General features: G+C 47.1%; 1 protein-coding gene and 1 pseudogene across 6 annotated transcripts in view; both read left to right on the plus strand.

Annotated features, from left to right (window-relative positions):
• Positions 1-17,718, plus strand: part of ATP8A2 (ATPase phospholipid transporting 8A2) — a 543,049-nt gene that overhangs the window by 329,313 nt on the left and 196,018 nt on the right. For all 5 annotated transcript variants that reach the window (XM_084768271.1, XM_084768273.1, XM_084768274.1 and 2 more), the window contains 2 exons: positions 9,652-9,835; positions 13,061-13,171. In XM_084768271.1, the coding sequence (XP_084624397.1) occupies positions 9,652-9,835; positions 13,061-13,171 (295 nt within the window). The remainder of the gene's footprint in view (positions 1-9,651; positions 9,836-13,060; positions 13,172-17,718) is intronic.
• LOC311589238 (small nuclear ribonucleoprotein Sm D2-like) lies at positions 4,467-4,951 on the plus strand (annotated as a pseudogene). The gene has a single exon. The product of its transcript is annotated as a small nuclear ribonucleoprotein Sm D2-like (transcript).

The raw sequence follows: 17,718 nt of genomic DNA on the forward strand, positions 1-17,718 counted from the left end.
TTCAAGGCTTTAGTCATTGTATTAAATGAGGAATGACAGTTTTGCAGTTTTGATCAAAGAAAGCGAAAGGTAAAGGCTTTGAGTTGATGACAATCCCAGATTTCAACTTTCAGTTCCACATGGCAGCCACACTTTTCAGAGTAAATGAGTGTGCTAACAGCCATGTTTCTCAAACCGCCACCGTTTGTAATTAGCAGCCACCACCTAACAAGATAACTCTGTGTGCAGTCAGGAGGCAGAGAGCAGTGATGCTGGTGTTTCGCTGGCTTTGTTGTCACTGTTCAGTCTGGGACCGTGGCCTGTGGAATGGTGCCATCCGCACTGGTGGCAGGTGTTTCTATCTTAACTTACCCCGTCTAGAAAATTCTTCACTGATATGCCCAAAGATCTTCCTCCAAAATGTGTGTAGACCCTGCCAGGGTGACAACCAATATAAACCACTGGCATTGGCATGAGTCCTTTCCGCTGGGTATTCTGTGTCTTGAGGCCATGTCCGCTGTGCACACACACCTTCCTGGAGCTAACCTTTATGCCCCCGTGTCCTACCTATCACTACCATGGCTCTAACACCATAAACCTGATGCTTTCCTATCTGTTTTCCACTGTTATTCTTTTGGATTTTACTAGGTGTGTACATTCCTTTGGAATCATTTCTGTGTTGCTTTGGAATGAGAAAATGCTACCAGCTTTTTTTTTTTTTTTTTAACAATTTTACTGGCATGGTCACAGAGAAGGAGAGCATGATTTTTTTCCTGCTATTGAGACCGAGAATTGTTAAATGGGCGTTTAGACTTGGAAGTTGCGTGCTACTTGGAAGGAAGAACTCTGCGGAGCTTCCCTTCCCACTCAGCAAATCCCACTTAAAACAAAAAGGACAGGAAATCAGGAGAAAACCACCTTGACCTGCAGATCACCTCTGACTGTGGCACGTACATGGCGTTAGCCAAGGCTGTTCCTTTGGCTTGGTTGCTTAGGTTAGCTAGGACAGGCTGGCTGCCCCGCTTTTTTCAGAGCTCTAGCCATTACAGCTTAGTGTTTGCTGGACTGGGAATCAGGTGACCTTTGGCCCCTGGCACAGGTGATGCCAGAAGGGAAGGCCTAATTGAAGCTGACTTAAGCATCTCCTCAGTGCTGCGTGAGCTCATGCAGCCTGGCCCTGGAGGGACTGGAAGTCTGCTCTGAAATGTCAAACGCCCAACACTTCTCAGCTTTCCTCTCGGCTCCATTTCTCATTCCCCATAGCAGAGGTCAGACACACCGTTGTGAAATACAGGGAGGCTGCGCTGGGAACGGTCCGTGCGCGTTAACTTCAAGGAAGGTAGACACTCCTGAGAGGGTTCTGGGGCCTTAATAAAGCACTTCAAGGAAGCAGAGTATCAAATTAATGCTTTTTGTGCTAAAAACATTAAGGTATTTAAATGTGTTATTCTAATCCCTGTTGCAGCCTGGGAACTTGAGGATCTAATATCATTTACTCAAATCCCAGCCTTCCTAGACAGCTCCATTCTTTCGGCCTCATTGAGGAAGAGGCAGCCTATACCCAGCAACTCTCACTGATGATTAAACCACGTGTAATTCACAATAAGCCCTTCATTCGATTTCCACATCAAGTGAGGTTGCCCAGATCCTAGAGCATTCCCCATCGTTTCCTGGACCGTTTAGGTATCCAGGCGCTAAGTTTCTGTCAGAAGCTCTCTGTAATTGCTCTACGTCCAGACAAGTGATAAAATTGTCAGAGATACAAGTACAAAGGCATAAATTCTGAACTGGCGAGCAAACCACTCGTGTTTCATAGTGCGCCCTTTCTCACTCGCAGGGTCCGCCAATCTCAAGCATGCAGGCGGCCTCCCCTTTTCTCACAGCCCCTCTCTGAGTCTCAGCTGCTGAGGCAGCTTTTACAGCCTTAGGCAGGATCGAGTTATAAAGGTTTGTTCGGGTAGTAAAGAGTATCAGGTTGCCATAGCTACTCACAGCGATGGGGTGATGGGCAGTGCCTAGAAGGAAGCTTGTGAGTGTTGCGAGCAACCACCAGTGACTCGGTGATTAATATCAGTCAGATGGTAGCTAAACAGACTGGCCAATTGATAGATGACAGATAGAAAGAAAGATGATAGATAGATAGATAGATAGATAGATAGATAGATAATCTATTTTAAGGGTTTTTCCTTTATAAGTCCAGTTTAAAAAAAAAACATATGCAGTGTTGAACTAGATATTGATGCTATAGAAGAACTTTGGGTCCCAAGGTTTATAGGTAAGTAGCTCAGTGCTAGAGTGCCTTCCCTCTTAGTTTCCCAGAACCACAAAAAGAAGAGAAAAGTGCCCTGATATATAACTCCAAGTAAGCCATTCAAAGTGAGAGTCCAACACACTTAGTGGTGTACAGAACTGAGACTATGTCATATATATATATACATATGTATATATGTGTGTATGTATATGTATATACACATGTATATAAATATCACACACACACACAGACACACACATACATATATATATATACTGGGCTACCTCTTCCTCCCTGGCTCAAGGGGGAAACATACAGAAAAGGCCCATCCTGGAAGATGGAAACATTGTACCTTAGTGATTTTTATAACGAATAGTTACACCTTGTTGTTAATAGACTTCTGGGCTTGCATGCTGTCACAGGAAGAGCAAGCTCCTACAATTTAAATGTAATATATGTGTTACGTTCCTGAAGCTACCGTCTAGTTGTTGCACCGCCAAGACAGAGAGCCAGTTGCTCACTCTGCGGCCTGCCGCTTACGTTGCCACAGACTCTGGGTATTCTGACCGCCGCAGCCTTGCGACTGATCGTGGGAAATGTAGAAAGTGTTACCCGATGTTCTGATCTAATCTATAGTTTAGGAAGGCGGCTGCATCACACCGGGATTCTTGTCATTTTTGTGCCGAATCTTATCACAAACACTGGTCGAGGTGCATCGTTGTGTTCAGTCCACAAATTAAATGCTTGCCCTACCAGAGACTGTGTTGACTAGTTCCTAATGTCCTTAAAGTCCTCCAGAGGCGTGCCAGACGGTGGCAGAAGGTACCTCCAGGCAAATACTGGTGTGCATTATCCAGCACTGCCAGAAGGCCGTGTGAAACAGTCCTAAAGCCCGAAGAGCAAATATCTCCGAAGTCCTCAGAACGCTTGTGCAAGATGATACCCAGGGGCTAACGGCTGGCCCGTAACAATCAAAGCATTGTGATCTGAAGAAGGAAGGTGGAGGAAAAGCCCAGGCCCACATGTTGGCCCTTCCCAGGAGAGCCTTTGTGAAGCCAGTGACTGTTGCTGCCCATTTGTCAATGGGAGCTGTCACTAGAAGCCTGGAATGTTTTCAAGGATCTTAGCAGGAAATAGAATCTGGACCACCAGCATGTCGGTCAGGAAGTTTGCAAACAGTGCCTGTCCCCGGAGCACTGTAAAAGGACGTAGTTTTTTATCTGCTTTCTGTGAGCTATCATTCATGGAAAATACGGAAGTCACAGAGGTGTCCAGACACTCTTGGATTTTTTTTCTTCTCCCCGTGGATCAGCGGCCTCTCGTGGTTGCCCAAAAACAGCATGTTGCTAGGGCAGTTGCTCATGTGCAACTGTGACGATGCGAATGTTTGCTCCCTTTCTTTGTACTTAGAACTAGAGGTGTACATCTTGAAAGCACGAGCTAGATAATATTCGCTGAATGTCTACTCTATATAACTTTTGAATTTGATGTTAGGAGTCTGGGGAAGATTGTGGGTTGATGGAAAAGCAATCTTCATTGCTTTGAAGATGCCATGTAAAAGGGGTGTGCTTGTATGTATGTATGTGTCTGTGGGGGGGTGTCATAAAACAACAAAGGGATCTGTGAAAGGGGAGACATACTCCTTAATTGTTGCATGTTTTGGAGGTACTGTCTCTTTAAGATTTCTATAAGAGGCCTTCTCTCCAAGGATATGTGTGTGTTGCATAGTCTCCTTTAGAACTATTAAGAGACTCACTTGAGTTCTTATACACCAGGACCTCCAAATAACCCACTCCTAAGGCTCTCCAGATCCACGCCTTCCTCTCTACCCCATGGCCAAAGTCTCACATTTCCCTCCTGTGCTCTTGGGACAATTCTAAACTGTCAATAGTATCTGCTTTGAGAATTTGGGGCCACAGTAAGATGTACCACAGACTGGGACAGCAGTTTACATTTTGAGAAAGCTGAACATCTTAGGTCAAAGTACAGAAAGATAAATGCTGCTCTAAACAGGGGAGGCTGCATGGATGGCCTAGAAATCTGGCCCCATGTCTCCCATAGAACTGTACCAAATGCATCCAAAAGGAAGGACACAGTCCAATCAAGTGGCAATACGGGGAGGCACCTAAGAAACGTGTGTGGAATAACTCAGTACATTTTAGGTTTTATCCCTATAAATTAGGTATGTGTATATCTGCTTAAATAAGACCTTTAAATTATGAGTTATTGGGATCTGCGAGTGAAATCTTCACCATGAGTCTCCTCAACAAACCCAAGAGCGAGATGACCCCAGAGGAGCTGCAGAAGCGGGAGGAGGAGGAGGAATTCAACACAGGTCCCTGTGGGCACTCACACAGTCGGTCAAGAACAACACGCAAGTGCTCATTAACTGTGGCAACAACAAGAAGCCGCTGGGCCGGGTGAAGGCCTTTGACAGGCACTGTGACATGGTGCTGGAGAACATGAAGGAGATGTGGACCGAGGTCCCCAAGAGCGGCAAGGGCAAGAAGTCCAAGCCTGTCAACAAGGACCGCTACATCTCCAAGATGTTCCTGCGTGGGGACTCAGTGATCGTGGTGCTGCGGAACCCACTCATCGCGGGCAAGTAGAGTGGAGGCCTTCCTCCTGTCTGTGAGAGCCCACTGTCTGGCTGCCCTGCCAAGCCCTGCCCCAAGAATGGAAATAAAGCCCTGTGTGGTTTTGTTTGTTTTCAAAAAAAAATTATGAGTTATTGTGTGGCTGTGTGTATGCATGTGTGGTCACAAGCATGCCACAGTGTATATGTGTAGATCACAGGACAAGTTTGAGGGAATTGGGTCTCTTTTTCTACCATGTGGGACCTAGCGGTCAAATGCAGCTCATTGGGCTTGGCTGCAAGCACCTGTACCCAGTGAGCCGTCTCACCAGCCTAAATAAGAGACGTTTAAAGGTAGTGCCTGGGTCTCTGAGCTTGTTTAGAGGTTCTAGCAGGGGAGCGCAGCTACTCGGATACCCTTGACTGAAGACCGGTCCTCCTCTATATTCGGGGAAGGGCGTCCTCTTCAACTGAGAGCACAGCTTCGGGAGAGACGCACATGGAGCGGTGAGGGAGGAAGGGGACCCCTGCTGGCCAGCCAGATTGACCACGTCCCCTGGATGGGGAAGCCTGGTAGCACTCAGAGGAAGGATAGCAGGCTACCAAGAAGAGACTTGATACCCTATGAGCATATACAGGGGGAGGAGTCACAGTCATAGGGGAGAGGAGTAAGGGGAAAATAGGAGGGAGGGAGGAGTGGGAGGATACAAGGGATGGGATAACAATTGAGACGTAATATGAATAAGTTAATATATATAATATATATATATATATTTTAAAGGTAGTACCTGGGCCAGAGAGATGGCTCAGTGATCGAGAGTTCTTGGAAAGGACCCAGGATCATGCCCAGCACCCTCACAACTCCAATTCCAGAGAACCTAATGCCCTCTTCTGACCTCTCCACACACTGCATGCGTCTGATATATTTACACACATGCAGATCAAATACTCGTACACATTAATCAAAAATAAATCTCGAAAGCTGCTTTAAGTTTGGAAGATAAATGTCTGCTATGGGGAACATAGTCTTTTGTTTCAATGAGTTTTCTAGTCAAAGGAAAAAAATCCCCACCATAATATATTTCCTTTTACTAGAAAGTAAACACTTTTCCAAGTGAAATCTTCTGATACATTGGCAGTGTGGCACTCAGTACTTCTGTGGTTTAGGCTTGGTATAGATAGGTATCTTCTACATCATTACAAGGAAAAGAAGTGCGGCATCACTTACCTACTTCTGGCATTCCCCCACGACCTTCTTACATAAAGGACTCACATTTGAAAGACATCTTACATGAGGTGCCAGCCTAAATTGAGGCTAAGTTTTGAGTTTGAAGAAGACTGTAAGGTTTAAGAAGGGGGAGGAATGAGATTCTGTGATTCTGCAGTTGTTTATCATCACCACCATCAGCAGCAGCAGCAGCAGCAGCAGCAGCAGCAGCAGCAGCAGCATCACCTTCTGACCCTTTCTATGCACCTTAGGGTATCATTTAAGGGTGGCTAGGGAACGTGTGATCTAGGAAGAGCTTCCAGTATCGCTGACACAAACCACTTTAGCATTACCTGAGAGCTGGTTAGAAATTCTCACCACTGGCTGAGTTTGTTACTTCGCTGTTGCTGAGACAGTGCCCTAACAAAAAGCCGCTTAAGGAAGAAAGGATTTATTTGTCTCCCATTTCCAGGGAGGATACAGTCTGTATTGCGGGGAAGGCATGGCAGCAGGTATTTGAGGCTAGCCTGCCAGTCAGGAAGCATACTGATCACATCCCCAAGACATACAGGAAGCAGAGGAGGACAGGAAGTAGACAGGCCATCAAACTCCAAGGCAGGCCCAAGTGATGTGCTTCCTCCAGCAAGGCTCTGCTTCCTAAAGGTTCCCTATCCCTCAGAAACAGTGCCACCAACCAGGCAGCCTGTGCTTGAATACACGAGCCTGTGGGGGACATTTCTCATTCAAAGCGGGAAGACAAGCCCTTCCCTGGCTTTCTGACTGAGGGTCTATAGATGTCTTTGGCGCCATGTAACACTTGAGAATCACTGATCTGGCACAGTGATCTGCAAACTTCTGGTTGTTGATTACTTAATTAATCATTTGGAATCAAGTAGTGAAAATAGTGAGTCTGGTAAGTTGGCTGGCCGGGCATTCTCTTGACTGTCTCTGTGAGGAGTCTTTTTTTTTTTTTTTTAACTCCTCCAGTTCATGGGAACTCTGTGCGTGATCTGTGGTCTAGTTCCAGCCCCTTCTGAGCAGTGACTGAGCAGGAAAGGGGTTTTCTAAACTCACTTATTCTACCCTGAAAGATCAGAACGAGAACATCACTCTGCCCCGGGCTTTCATAGCTCAAGCCATCTAATGTATGATGCTAATTCTGTGGAAGCATCCGCCCTTGGTTTTACTTAAGCATTAGGATGAGGTAACTTGAAAAAAAAAATAGCTAGTTTAAGATGGTCAGGACACAGAAAAGGAGTCTCAGTGGGGGTGCTGAGCCAGTTTTAAGTCTCAAACGGGAATTCTTCATTTGCAAATATATTGTGTTCTGCTCGTATGCAGCCTAACTCTTCGGTTGATGGAACTCTTAGAGGTTACGTTTTTACTCATAATGTACCAAAATTGGTTACAGAAGTGTGGCAAGCACCGTGCCCGGCTCAGATGTGGTCTGGAGCTTTATTTTATGGGGTGAACACATTATATTCTGGGAATGCTTATTAAGTATGGCGCATGATTCCAGGTCACAAATTAAGATAGGAAAGAGCTGCTTTCTGCTCCATGGCAACTTGGCATTCTCAAGTGTTCCATGTGGCTGGAGCACACTGGTGCCTAGTCAGGTCTGTGAAAATTGCCTATTTGACATCTGCTTTGAACCCCGAGCATGTGCTAGACTTATATTTTCTCAAGGCATCACAGCTGAGGGTGTAATAAATCCTTGATGAGAATTTCATGCTCCTCAAATGCCAGGGTAGGACTTGCTCTATATACCCCTTGCTTTTGCTAGTTGGAAAGAGGTGGCTGTTGGATATTCATGGAGCGTACTGTCAGCCATTGCAACCAGGCCAACAGAATGACTTCAGAGCCAAAAATCCCAGAGGCAAACTGAACAAGCCTGGTGACTTGTGCCTTGCTCCTGTTGGCCACTTTAGCCAGATTTCTGCTACTGTAAGCAATGTTATTTGGGATGACAGAGGTTTTGGTTGGTTGGTTAGTTGGTTGGTTGGTTGGTTGGTTGTTGGTTGGTTAGTTGATTCGATGGCTGGATTTAGAGGTCTCACTCCAGCATTGATCACTTTGTTGTCTCGGGCCCATAGTGAGGCAGAACACTATAGCAGGAAGTGCATGGCAGACCAAGGACATTTACCTCAAGGCTAGGAACTGGAAAAGAAAAAGAGGAAGGACTGGGTCCCACTACACCCTTGAAGGCATGTTCTTGATGACTGAGAAACACCCTCCTACTAGGCTCCATCTTTATTTTTATTAAAAATTCTTTAAGATTATTTATTTTATGTGTATTAGTGTTTTGACCGAATGTTTGTCTATGCACCACATGTGTGCCTGGTGTTTGCAGAAGTTAGAACAGGGACATCAGATCCCCTGGACCTGAACTTATAGGCAGTTGTAAGCCATGATGTAAGTACTGTGTATCAACCTCAGTGCTAGCAACCACTGAACAATATCTCCAGCCACAATCCCTCTTTTTTAGTCCCCATTTTAATTTTTAATCCCCATTTTAGTCTCAATACCTGGGACTAAGCCTTTAACATGTAGGGCTATGTAGGACACCTTAAGAACCGAACTATAATACCTAGTTTTAAAAAAACCAACAAGTTTTAGCTCAAAGCAACACCTTTGCTTTACTTGGCTCCTTCCATATTCTATACCCACAGTTCTCCTGGCTCCTCCTTTGCATGTGAAATGGCCCAACCTCCCACCCCAAATCATCCTTTCTCTCTCTACCATCTGATAAAAGGCAGCTCAGTCTCAGCTAGGTAACCTATAGACTTGGGAAACTGTAGCCACAGATCTGTAGGGTGTTCGTGAGCGTGGGGGCCATGCCAGATGGGCACAGTACTTAAGAAGCAGGTCTTGGGGCTAAAGAGATGGCTCAGTGGTTAAGAGCACCTGGGTTCAATTCGCAGCACCCACAGGGCAGCTCACAACTGTCTATAACTCTAGGATCCAACACCTTCACACAGACACACATTCAGGCAAGACACCAATGCACATAAAATAAAAATAAATGACTTAAAAAGAAAAACAAAGGGAGCACGTCTCTGAGCATCACTCTAGTTTACACATTGCCCACGTGTGGTTGCAGCTACCGTACCTCTCTCCGTAGGCGACTCAGGAACTTACTTGTAAGTTTCCCATCCCTGGATATCAGTTTACCAATTCAGTATTAAAAAGAAATCAGCCCTGAGTTGCTGGTGGGACTTTTCATGCTAAGGGGAATCATCCCAGCTTGCAGTACAATGGCACAGTTCATTAACCAACATTGCTGCTCACTGGGTTCTTAGGTTTATGGAAGTTCTCTTCCCAGAGAGTAGAGGGATCTTAGTACCTACCATCCTCCCAAGCAGGGGCTGCTTTGCTCTTCCTCTTCCGGGCTGTGCTGCTGCCCTTCAAGTACCAGAAGACCTCGGGCCTGGGCCTGTCTGGACCCAGCCTCCTGCGCTGGCTGCCTGGCAAACACATCATCATCTCTGGGGTAGAAATGGAATCAGCTCTCCCCTTGCTGTGCTTTCTTCCTTCCCTTTCTCATGTCCTGCCTGTTTTCTTTCCTTTCTGTAAAATTTTCTGGAACTTTCCCTGCAGGTCCTCACTCTTCCCTCTTCTTTCTTCTCTCTTCTCTCACAGAGTGTCCCCTCTGCAGAAGTCTGAGATCGTGGACGTCGTGAAGAAGCGCGTGAAAGCCATCACCCTGGCCATCGGGGACGGTGCCAATGATGTGGGGATGATCCAGACTGCCCATGTAGGGGTCGGCATCAGCGGGAACGAGGGCATGCAGGCTACCAACAACTCAGATTATGCCATCGCGCAGGTGAGCCTCCCTTTTCACAGTGAGGGCAGCTGGGCGCGGGAGGCAGCCCCAAGGACTCGGAGGCCATCTAGGTGCACGGCAAGCGCCTGCTGATTTCTCTGTCATTTGAATCTTGAACGGTTTGAGGCCCCTATGCTGGCTTGGGTTCCCTTAGGCCGGAAGTGGGACTAGCCATGGACCTATTATTTAGAGACTTGCCTTTCATGGCAGACAGGTTCCATAGATTGCCCCTGTTCCCACTGCCTTTTTTTTTTTTTAAATTCTGTGCATCCCACATTGAAGATCAGCTATTCTCAGAATGCCACATAGTCCCTCACTCAAGCGCTGGCATGTTCCTGGCAAGTGGTTAAGGTCAGAAAGAAGCAGTCACATACAGATGTCCCCTCTTGGCAGCCATGGCTGGGAACCCTCTAGAATCCTGGCTGTGGGGTGAACTGAGAGAGCAGCGGCCAGGTGACTCATGGTCAGAAGCAGGCATCTTCCTGCAGTCAGGCTGCATTCAGCTGTCTTTCTCTGAATGGAGTGTTGCCAGCACAGTTCTGGTGCATTTTACGGTTATTGCTTTTGATGTGTTTCTGGCCCCAAGGATCCAAGAGATGTCCAGTCCTTCATGATAGCCACAAGAAGAAGAAGAAGAAGAGCCAACCTAAGACCCTTCTGGGAAATGTCTGGGCTGTCTGGCCTGGTAGATATCTAGATGCTTAGGCCCAGGGAATACTGGCATTTTCTCCCAGATACAAAGTTGCAGGGTCTTATGGCTAGATACCTGCATTGGCTGTAGCGCCAGCTCCTCCCCCGACCCCCTGCTTTCCTGAATAGGCTTTTGAAGAACGCGTTAAACCTAACTGCATGATTACAAGGAACAGTGGCTGTCACCCTTTCAGCTGAAATCCAGAGATGCATAGAAAACACGCAACTTTCCTATAGTCCCAGGGCTTGTGGTCTGGTCCTCTGCAACTTTGGGGCTCCCCATCCCTGAAGGAAGCTCTGTTTGATCACCTCTCATGTTTCCTTCTGGTTTGAGGTTCTGTAAAGGCAGCCAGAAATTACTCAGACCACGTAGCTTTGAAAATTGACTAAGTCAGTTTTGTTTCTTTGTGGACCGCCCCGCCCCCCCGCCCCCCCCAAGTCCCTGAGCTGAATCCCGGAGTAGGCGGTAGGAGTTCTGATTTTACAGGTGAGAAATCTGAAGGTCCTACACACAGGACGACTGGCCTCAGGTCTGAGCACAGGCCCAACATCAGAGAGCGGCAGACCCCTGTGACCTTGGGGGCCGCCACACACACCTGCTCCATTACTTTGCCGAGTCAACTGTGCAGAGGCCCATGGGACCCACGCTTCCTGTCTGCTGTCAGCAACTGTGGATGTTATACACCCCAGCATTATTAAATACTTGAGTTATAACATCATATGGCTGGAAGGGATCTTAAGAGGTTTCCTAGGAGTTACTGGCAAATATTTGTCTGCTTTTCTCTTTAGAATGTCTAGGGAGGGAGGGTTCCTTACCGAAAGTGCAAGGGATAGGAGGGAGAGGGAGAGGCATCCTTTGTTGAAAGGAGGCATCAGAGAGAGGGGTGTGGAGAGCCTTCCAAGCCCATTTGGGGGTTTTCTTTGCTTTCCATGGTAGTAGGCACCTCCACCAAAGGAAGCTAAGGCGTCTGCTGATACCCATGCCTGGGTTTTCCTGTTCATTGTCCTGTGGGGGTATGATGTCATCTCAGGGTTGAGTCTATGCCAAGCACCAGGTTCTAAATTGCCTCTTCCTTAATTGCCATGCCCAAAACACCACCCATTGGATAAGTTCCTCTGCCCTATTGAAGTGCCAACCACGTCTTGTTGAAGTTCACACCATGTTCTTTTTTTTTTCCTATGTGGGTGGCCACATTTAAAAAAAAATGTGTTTTGAAGGACGTGCCCCATAAGATAAAGAAGAGAAAAGATGCTAGGAAAGTCATTCAGTGGGCTGAGGCCTGCTCCCATGTCCTTGCTTGCCTGCCTCAGGCTTGCACACATAGCAGCTGCTGGGCAGGTGACTGGCCACTCTTGGCCACCTGAACTAGGCAGAAGGACTGGGTGGTATAGTGTGTGTCCCTAGCCCTCAGCTCCCCATCTGCCAGAGAACATTCCACCTGCTCCTGCCTTTGTCTGCCTGGAGTGACTCTGAGGAGACAGAGTTGATTTAAAGTAGACGCTATTGGAGTACTATGGCTTTGTCTCAGACTACAAAGGTCCTCAAATCACCTCTACCCAGAGCCAGTCAGCTGCCCCTGCTTGCACAGTCAGGTACCCTGTTTGAGTGGAAGATAATGAAAGACTACAACATGGACAGAGAAGTAGGTTCGTATGTGAGATTGTGTGTGTGCGCACATGCGTGTGTGAGTGTGTGTACATATGTGTGCACGTGTGTACATGAGGGTGTACACATGTGAGTGTGTGAGTGTGTACACACATGCATGAGTGTATATACACACCTGTGAGTGTGCACATGCGAGCATGCGTGTGTATACATGTGTGTGTACATGTGTGTGTGCGCACATGCTTGCATGAATGTGTATACATGTATGTGAATGTGTGTGTGCATGTGTGTGTGAGTGTATGTGTGTGCGCACATGTGTGCGTGTGTGTGCAAGTGTGTGTACATGTGTGTGTGAACATGCATGTGTGAGTGTGTGTACATGTGTGTGTGAGTGTGTGTGTGTGTGTGTGTGTGTGTGGCATTTTCATGTCTCTGTGTCTCTATAGCTATGTGTCTTTGTCTAAGTCGGTCCAGGTGCCTCTGTAGGGCACAGGATGTATAAACTGATGGAACACTGTACTCGTATGCATACCTTTGTTGACTCAAACTTCTGTTGGGAGTGTGTCTCTGTGCCTTTCTCCTGTGACCGGATCTTGTGGAGGTGTCCCACTCCAGTGTGCTTTCCTCCCAGGTCGGATAGTCGCCTTCTTTGCCCAATAAGTTTCTGAAAGGCATTTAGGGCTGAGTTGCCCAAGGGTGGTAGGGAGAGTCCAGCAGCATGTTTGGGGAAAATAACAAGTAGTCAATTGAAGAGACTTTCCTTTCTCAGCTGCCATGAAAGCCCCACCTCAGGGGAACAGGTTTTGTTCTGGGGTTTTGTGGGTTGGTTACTTCCCCCCTCCCTGTCTATTTTCTGCTTATAAGGACAGTCTGTGTCTTTTATTCCTCAATGACAGGCTGCTCTGAACCTTGTCACTGTCCCCTTTCAGTTTTCCTACTTGGAGAAGCTGCTTTTGGTTCACGGAGCCTGGAGCTACAACCGGGTGACCAAGTGCATTCTCTACTGTTTCTACAAGAACGTGGTCCTCTACATCATCGAGGTAAGGAGCCAGGGGGCGGGGGGCACAGTGCTTTCCTCCCCCGAAGGAGGCAGGCCTCTGCAGAGGACATCTTTGGACATTAAACCCATCTTATTTGTTTGTTTATTTTGTTTTGTTTTGTTTTGTTTTTCAAGACAGGGTATCTCTCTGTAGCCTTGGCTGTCCTGAATTCGCTTTGTAGACCAGTCTGGCCTCGAACTTGCATCAATCCACCTGCCTCTGCTTCCTCAGTGCTGGGATTAAAGGTGTGTGCCACCACTGCCCAGGTTTATTAAACCCATCTTAAAGAAGGGTTTTGTTAATGGACAGTTAAAGATACTGTTGGGTCTTGCTAAAATCTGTGCCATGCGGCCTCCTTTGAGCTAGCTGTACCACGAGGCTTGTAATAAGTTGGGCACAGCCTTTCTCCCCTGTCCAACCACTTATTCCTCCCACGTTTCCCCCTCACTGCCCTGGTTCTGTGCTCCTCCCGCTTGCCACTAACTTGTGTCCACGGTGCCAGAAAATGCTGCTGTCACTCTCACTTTCATCTTGCTAGGGCAGAATGAGACCAGTGTGGTCAGTGCCAGGAAACAGAGGTGCCCGTCATTCTGGGTGGCTCCGAGGCATTTCCACAAAACCTGTCCTGTGTTTTTCTTCCCTTGCATGTACGGGGCCTGATCGCCTGCTGCGTTTGTCGTGGAATCTGCTGTTTCCTGAATGTCCTCCCTGCCCCTGGGGGATATTTGGATGCTGGGGCTCCTGTGGATAAGGGGTATAAATGAGTGGAGCATCACTGATAAGATCATTTGAAATGTCACACTGAGTTCGTGTTCTCCTGCCCTCTCCTTGTTAGGTTCCTAGTGCTGTGATTAAAATGTTGACTGAAGGCGACTTGGGGAAGGAAGGATTAATTCAGTGTAGCTGTAGTTCAGTCACTGAGGGAAGTCAGGGAAGGGACACAAAGCAGGAACCTGGAGGCAGGACCTGGAGGCAGGGCTGCTTACTGGTTTGCTCCCCGTGGCTTGCTCTCTTTGTTTCCTTATACCTGCCCATGGGTGGCATCACTGGGCCCTCGCTCGTGGGAGGCATTTTCTCGATTGAGATTTCACTTCCCGGATGACTCTAGTTTGTGTCAGGTTGGCAAAAACTAACCAGCATACTGAGATGCTAATTCATTCATGAGGGGAAAAAAATGCGTGCTTGCCAGAGCTCAAGACCCCAGAAGTGGAGGAGGCCCTTTATGTTTGCTGTTTGTTACTGGTCACTTGGGTCTTCCTTTCTGGGAACAGCTCTGCTATGAAAGTGTGTCTTTGAGGCTATCTTGACTCTAGATTTCCAAATGCCTTTAGAAGATAGGAGGGTTAGGGATGCGGCTCTGTGGTAGACCAGTTGCTTACTGTGTGCAAAGCCCTGGGTTCAGTACCCAGTACTGATACCAATAATAGCAACTATGAGAGATGGGGCAGGAGAGAGGAATCCTAAAGTTAAACATGGCTACTGTCACAAAAGACCATTGAGAGGTTTTAGCCAGAGAGGGTGGCACATGCCTGTAATCCCAGCACTTGACAGGTAGACACAGAAGGATGGGGGGGGGGGCGCTTCATGGTCAGCTCAGCTATACAGTGAGGAGGAAGAAGATGTGGATGAGGCAGAATGAGTGGAAGCCAGTCTTTAGAGCAGTAGAAATCAATGTTGCCTGTTTTTATATCGCATTATATTATGGTATACATTTTCAACTCTTAGCAAAAATAATAAAGTACCTAAAATAATAACTAGGGAGAAACTAACTTTCCCTAGTGTTGTCTCTTAAAAGCCTCCCTTCAAGCAGGTGGATTGCTATTGTAACAGTGACCAATCACTACTTTATCAGCTTGGGAACTCTTTCCTAATGAATCCTTCAGGTCGCACGTACAGGTTGATGCCACTTATTTGGTGTCCACACTAGGAAAGAGGGTTTTCCCAAGCTGTGCAGATTATTTACAGCACATGGCTGCCCAGCCACAGATATCAGTGGGGCAGAGACAGCCTGTGCGTCTGTGTACCCCAAGCCCACCAGAGCACAGCAGTTTGCTGGTCTGCATAAGGGGCAGTTTCTTTGCTGCTCTGTGCTCCCTGGGTGTGGCTGCCTCTGCATGGAAGATAGCTGGCCTAGTGAACCCAGTAACTCCCCCATGTGCTGGGAGCACCCCTGAGTCTTATAGGACTCTTACAAGTGGACAAAAGAGAACTGGCTAGCATCCTACAGCTTAGACTGGTCTTCCTACCCTAAACCCTGTGACAAAGGTCCTCTCTGCTTACAGATACAGCAGGTATTGTTTTTTAGGAAAGAAAGTTCTAATACATAGCAGGACTTGAGTGTATTGTAGATGTAATTATTATATGATTCAGGGTAGGGAGGTTCAAATCCATGTAGATGTTGGTGCCATTCATTTTGCGGTCTCTATTTTCCTCCCGCTCTTGCCTTTACAGTCGCCTAATGGGATTTAGACGTGTCTGTCCCTCTCCTGCCAGCTGCCAGCTTTTTCCCTTAATTTTTTTTCTTCTTTGCACACGTGATAGCAGTCACTCCTTGGTGTCACTTGGGGTCACAGATAACAGCATTGGCAGCATGAAGGGAGCATGGCAAGTTTCCCAGCACTGTCCCCGTAGCTGTTGGCTTTACGCGGCTGCTTTATAATCTGGGTTTCCTCGCCGCCAGCAGACTGCTGATAGTCTGGACTTCTTATCAAGACATTACGCACGGGGCTGCCAACCTTCCACCTCCCAGAGCACCCCTTGGGCGACCTTCTCAGCCATTTATACCTACTATCTTGCTTTTGTTTTGTTTTTTTTCTTTCCCCTTCAAGTGGGCTAACCCTGAGTAGAGCCAGCCTTTTAGTCTGTTTGCAGAGTGCTGCTTGGAATGAGGCCCTGACAGGGCTGAGTGAGGGCCTCAGATGACTGCGCAGCTAAGGGTTGCTAAGGCCCCTCCATACATTGCTTAGAAAGTTGGATTTGTTTGTTTGTTTGTTTGTTTGTTTCTTGTTTTAATGTAAAAACCTCCACAATTGTGTATCTCTGTTTCTAGTTAGGATTTCTGGATGGTTCTATTTTGAAAACCAAGAGAACAAAGCCCTTGACTGGTTCACAGTCAGAGTGCCCACTCAGACAATGTTGGCTGGTTCCAAATTACTGCGCTGGCACCAGTGTGTGCTCCAAATGTAATGTTCAGACTGGAGAGGCACTGCTCGCATGCTCTCTTAGTGTGTGCTTTTAACTTCAGGGTCAAAGGTTATTGCAGAATAATTTTTCTCATTTGCAAAAAAAATACTAATGATAATGTTATAGTTATTGATTTAAGGGAGAACGAAATAAGCATGCTACTTAGGTGTTTTAAGGTGTTTTCTTGTGACTTAAAGAGGAACCTTTGCAACAGTAACATGTACACATATCAAATGCCCTCTGAGATGTGTGTGTGTGTGTGTGTATGTGTGTGTGTGTGTGTTGTGTAACTACCAGAAAATTTAAAATATAGTCTAAAAGCAATTTACATAACACGCATGTGGGCACACACTCTGTGACCTAGCCTGTTTTATGAGGACTATTACAGTATCCAATGACAACTGAGGCATGACTGTTTCTTATTTGGCATCATATTCCTATTTGGTATAATACTCCATAAAGGGGGCTCCTATGCAAGGAAGGTCTGCACTGTTCTTTTGTGTGTAATGTATCCTGGAAGTGCCCACTACTTACCCCTACCCCTTAAATGTTATCCACGCTTGCCGTTTTCTCTATAGATATATATTTTTTTAAAAGATAAACACCATCATGCTCTGGATCATGGTCTGCAGTCTGTATTTCACTTGAAGGCTCCTCTTCATCACCTGTTCCTTTACACGGACCCTGAGTTTGCATCCTTGAGAGCCATTTCCCATTCCTTCACACAGACCGTGGGGACGCCGCCCCGCTGTGCGCTCCCCTACGGTGTGCTTGGGCCCTTCTTGTATTGATTGAGCATCTGTGTTTTCTCCAGTTCCACCTATAAGAAGCCGTGTGGAAAAGCACTGTTTCCTCTCCCAAGGCGACAGATATTCTAGAGTGATGTTGGTCCAGTTACCACGCCATTTCACCACGCTGCCTTGAACAGGCCACAGGCTTGGTGTGGGGACCTCTGTCTGCAGAGCGGATATCTTGTTGCTAAGCATTCATTGGCTGCACCACATAAACTGTATTGAGGCGAAGTGGCTATTGTTGAAGTGGTTTGAAAATAGGAACCAAGCAATGGCCCTTGTGGCTTCTCAGAGGGCCCAACAGCAGGTAAAACTAAACCGAGGACACAGCAGCTGCCTGCCTTCCTTTGAAACTGCCTCCTTTTAGCACTTTGCACCTTCTTGATGGTTGTATTTTCTCCACTGTCTCTTTGGAAGCCAGGGTGGGGTTCCTGAAACACACGCGTGACCACTTCCAGTGACTGGCGGTGTGGTTGGGGAAAAGGTGCTCAGAAGCATTGGCAGTGATCCGGCCAACATGCCGCGTGCCCATTCCTCACATAGGCCCTGGGTGTGCCACCCCGCTGTGTGATC

The sequence above is a fragment of the Acomys minous genome, assembly GCF_964271855.1.
Source record: "Acomys minous genome assembly, chromosome: 18".
In the NCBI taxonomy this organism is placed as follows: domain Eukaryota; kingdom Metazoa; phylum Chordata; class Mammalia; order Rodentia; family Muridae; genus Acomys; species Acomys minous.